Here is a 2812-nt window from a genome sequence, read left to right on the forward strand (position 1 = left end):
CAGCAGGACTCTGAACGCGTACAACCAGCCCTGCGCGCCCACCGCCCAAATTAACGTTTCTTACTGTAACAAGGATCTGTAATTTTCCGAACTATGTGACTGAACGCTGATTCCACGTGGACGAGTTTTACGCTTTGATACAATCTGCAATGATTCTGAAGATGTTTTATCCTACGTAACCAGTGAAGAGAATGGTTAACGCTCTGGGTGAAGCCGCAGTGCCTCCGAAACTGCTGCGTGCTCATTACCTCTTTGCTGGGATTTCTTCCTTTACACATTTTATCTGATTGATTTCTCAGATAAAAATCATTGTATTGGGGCCTCACAAATCTCAGAACCTTCTCATAAATTTAAACTGCTTGAAAACTTAGACCTGTTTTTTTTTTTCCACAGACTCTGGATCTAGCTCAGCTCTAGTTCCCCAAGCTAACGGCAAAACTATGTCATTAACAAATGCGGGAGAAAAAGGGTTGGGACGAGGAGCCTGACTTTCTTACAGCGATGGTGCAATCTTTTCTAACCATTTACCAGCGTCCACATTCTCATAACCACCATCTGGTTTTACCACCACCATCTAAATGAAAATACTGTTACCGCTAGTTGAAAATATTATTAACATTTAACGGAAAATACTGTTATCTTCCTTCCACCAACCACTTATAACAGCATGAGATCACGGCTTAAAAGTATTTAGTCAACACAAACTCCATAAAAATAGCGTTACAATAAATTATCAGGCTTAATACCCAGCTGACAATTTTTGTATGGTTTAAAAAACATTCTTCTGCTTCTCTTTTTGCACAAAACAAAGAGGAAAACAGGCCCCATATTGCCTATGAAGCTCAAATACACCAAGTAAACAGCCTGAACTTTCAAAGTCTCAAATCTCTTCTCATCAGGTAATTCTAAGGATCACAAACGCAGAAGTGGTGCATTCATAGCGAGAATATCTGTAAATTCACTAATCTCTGCTTTATAAGTACGTCTTTTACGGATTTTGGAATGATTACCCTGAAAAGCAGCAGCACCGCTGTGCTTCCTAAACATCAAATATCTTACAATTTCAAGGATATTTGTATTTCTCACCAATCATACCCATTAGCTTTTAAGTTTTCAAGTAATTTGTTTTTAAAAAGAGACTCCTAACGAGCTCTTAGATCCAAAGGTATCTGGGAAATCATTCGTGCTCAGGGTTTTCAGCGTTCAAGGCTCACAGTCAACGCTTGGAAGTTTACAACTCTTACTACAAACGAACGAACAAACCAACCTCTTGCTTTCCTATTAACACTTCTTGTACTGTACAATCCAGATAAAGCCAGGTAGTCTCTGGAGTCCCTCCTTAATTATGCTGGAGAATGACAGAGGGGAACAGCTACTGCAAGAAGCTTAATTTTGGAAGAGAAATACGGGCTTTTCGTGGATGCTGCTCTCCGATGCATTTGTTTATTCAGCACACGTGACAAGCCCAGTGAGCGAACTGTATCTCAGCACTGTCCGACAGGAAAGCAGAAAGCAGCTTTCATGGCTGCAAAGAACAGGCTACAGATGCCCGAAGGAAGATGGGCATGCTGCCCACGACGCTGCTCCAAAGGCAACCGACCAGCTGCACAGGCTCAGAACCTGCTGGTGGAAGCGTAACCGAACCTTCCTGCAGGAAACAACAGCAGTAGTAATAACAACAACAACATTACTACTACCACTAACCCCCTTCCCCTCCATCCAATACTCAGGATGCGTATGATAATCAGTATCCAATATTCACGGGCCAGACAACTCATCAAACAAGAGCTGGGGCTGCTCTTGAACGCACCTAAAACTGCCTCCCCCTTCTCGCCCCGACGCTGTCGGGGCGGATGCTGATTGTACTTACATTCTGCCCAGGGGTCTAAGTGCAGAACCTTCCCTAGACGGTTTCTGCTCACTGAAACGAGTCAGATGAGGCCGAGTTATCAGAGGGCCGTAAAACACAAGAGCCCAGAAGCAGAACGTCAGCACACAAGCACATCCCAACTGCTCTTTCAGTTTGGTCAATTTTCAGCAAACACTAAGCAAGTAAAAAGTCACAGTAGTCAATTCTGAAGAATGCCAATAATGAACACAACGGTCAGGAATGGCCAGTTCACAACCTGAAGCACCCTCGTGCAGAACAGCAATGTTTGAAGCAGTTTAACAATAAAAGGATTTACCTTAAAATAACTGAAATCAAATATGATCTCCCCATACTTCTGTTGATCGGCTTTGTCCTTTAGCCTGAAAACCCCAGGAATAAATTCGGAAAGTCGGAGAAGCTCTGCAATGATGGCATTTCCACAGGAGACAATCCGAAGAATTGCCTGACCGCAGAGGTTGTTTTCAGCTAGAAAATCAACCATTGTGGAGCGGAAGGTGACAGGGCAGCAGAAGTCCTGCAGTCAGATTCTGATCGTTAGTCTGTGGGTTATTTGAAGAAGTCTGATGAGAAAACCAGTTCCTCCATTAATAACCTGTTAAAACAAACCCCCACACATTCAGAATGGATCACATTCATATTTTTGATAGATTAAACTATGTGTATTTTTCAGCATCCTCTCAAATCTTTCAGTTTATGAAATATAAGTTATCCACGGGTTTGTAAAACGAAAAAAAATGCACTGAGTTCATCTTCAGCACAGACATCGCGTTTGACCCAGCCTGACCTGTGTGACCAGGCAAGGAAAGCATGACCCCTGGTACCAGCAAGGATGAAGAACCACACGATCACAAACGCCGAAGGAACTGAGACCACGCAAGGAGGTGACAGCAAGGAAAGCAAAACCCTGTTACACGGTGCGTT

General features: G+C 43.1%; 1 protein-coding gene across 1 annotated transcript in view; it reads right to left on the reverse strand.

The window, feature by feature from the left end:
• KIAA0196 (KIAA0196 ortholog) overlaps positions 1-2372 on the reverse strand; it is a 25241-nt gene extending 22869 nt beyond the window's left edge. Inside the window, exon 1 of the mRNA XM_010131418.1 lies at positions 2187-2372. Coding sequence (XP_010129720.1) covers positions 2187-2372 — 186 coding nt within the window. The remainder of the gene's footprint in view (positions 1-2186) is intronic.
• Positions 2373-2812: the final 440 nt, after the last annotated feature.

Source organism: Buceros rhinoceros, unplaced genomic scaffold (assembly GCF_000710305.1).
Source record: "Buceros rhinoceros silvestris isolate BGI_N320 unplaced genomic scaffold, ASM71030v1 scaffold5112, whole genome shotgun sequence".
Lineage (NCBI taxonomy): Eukaryota > Metazoa > Chordata > Aves > Bucerotiformes > Bucerotidae > Buceros > Buceros rhinoceros.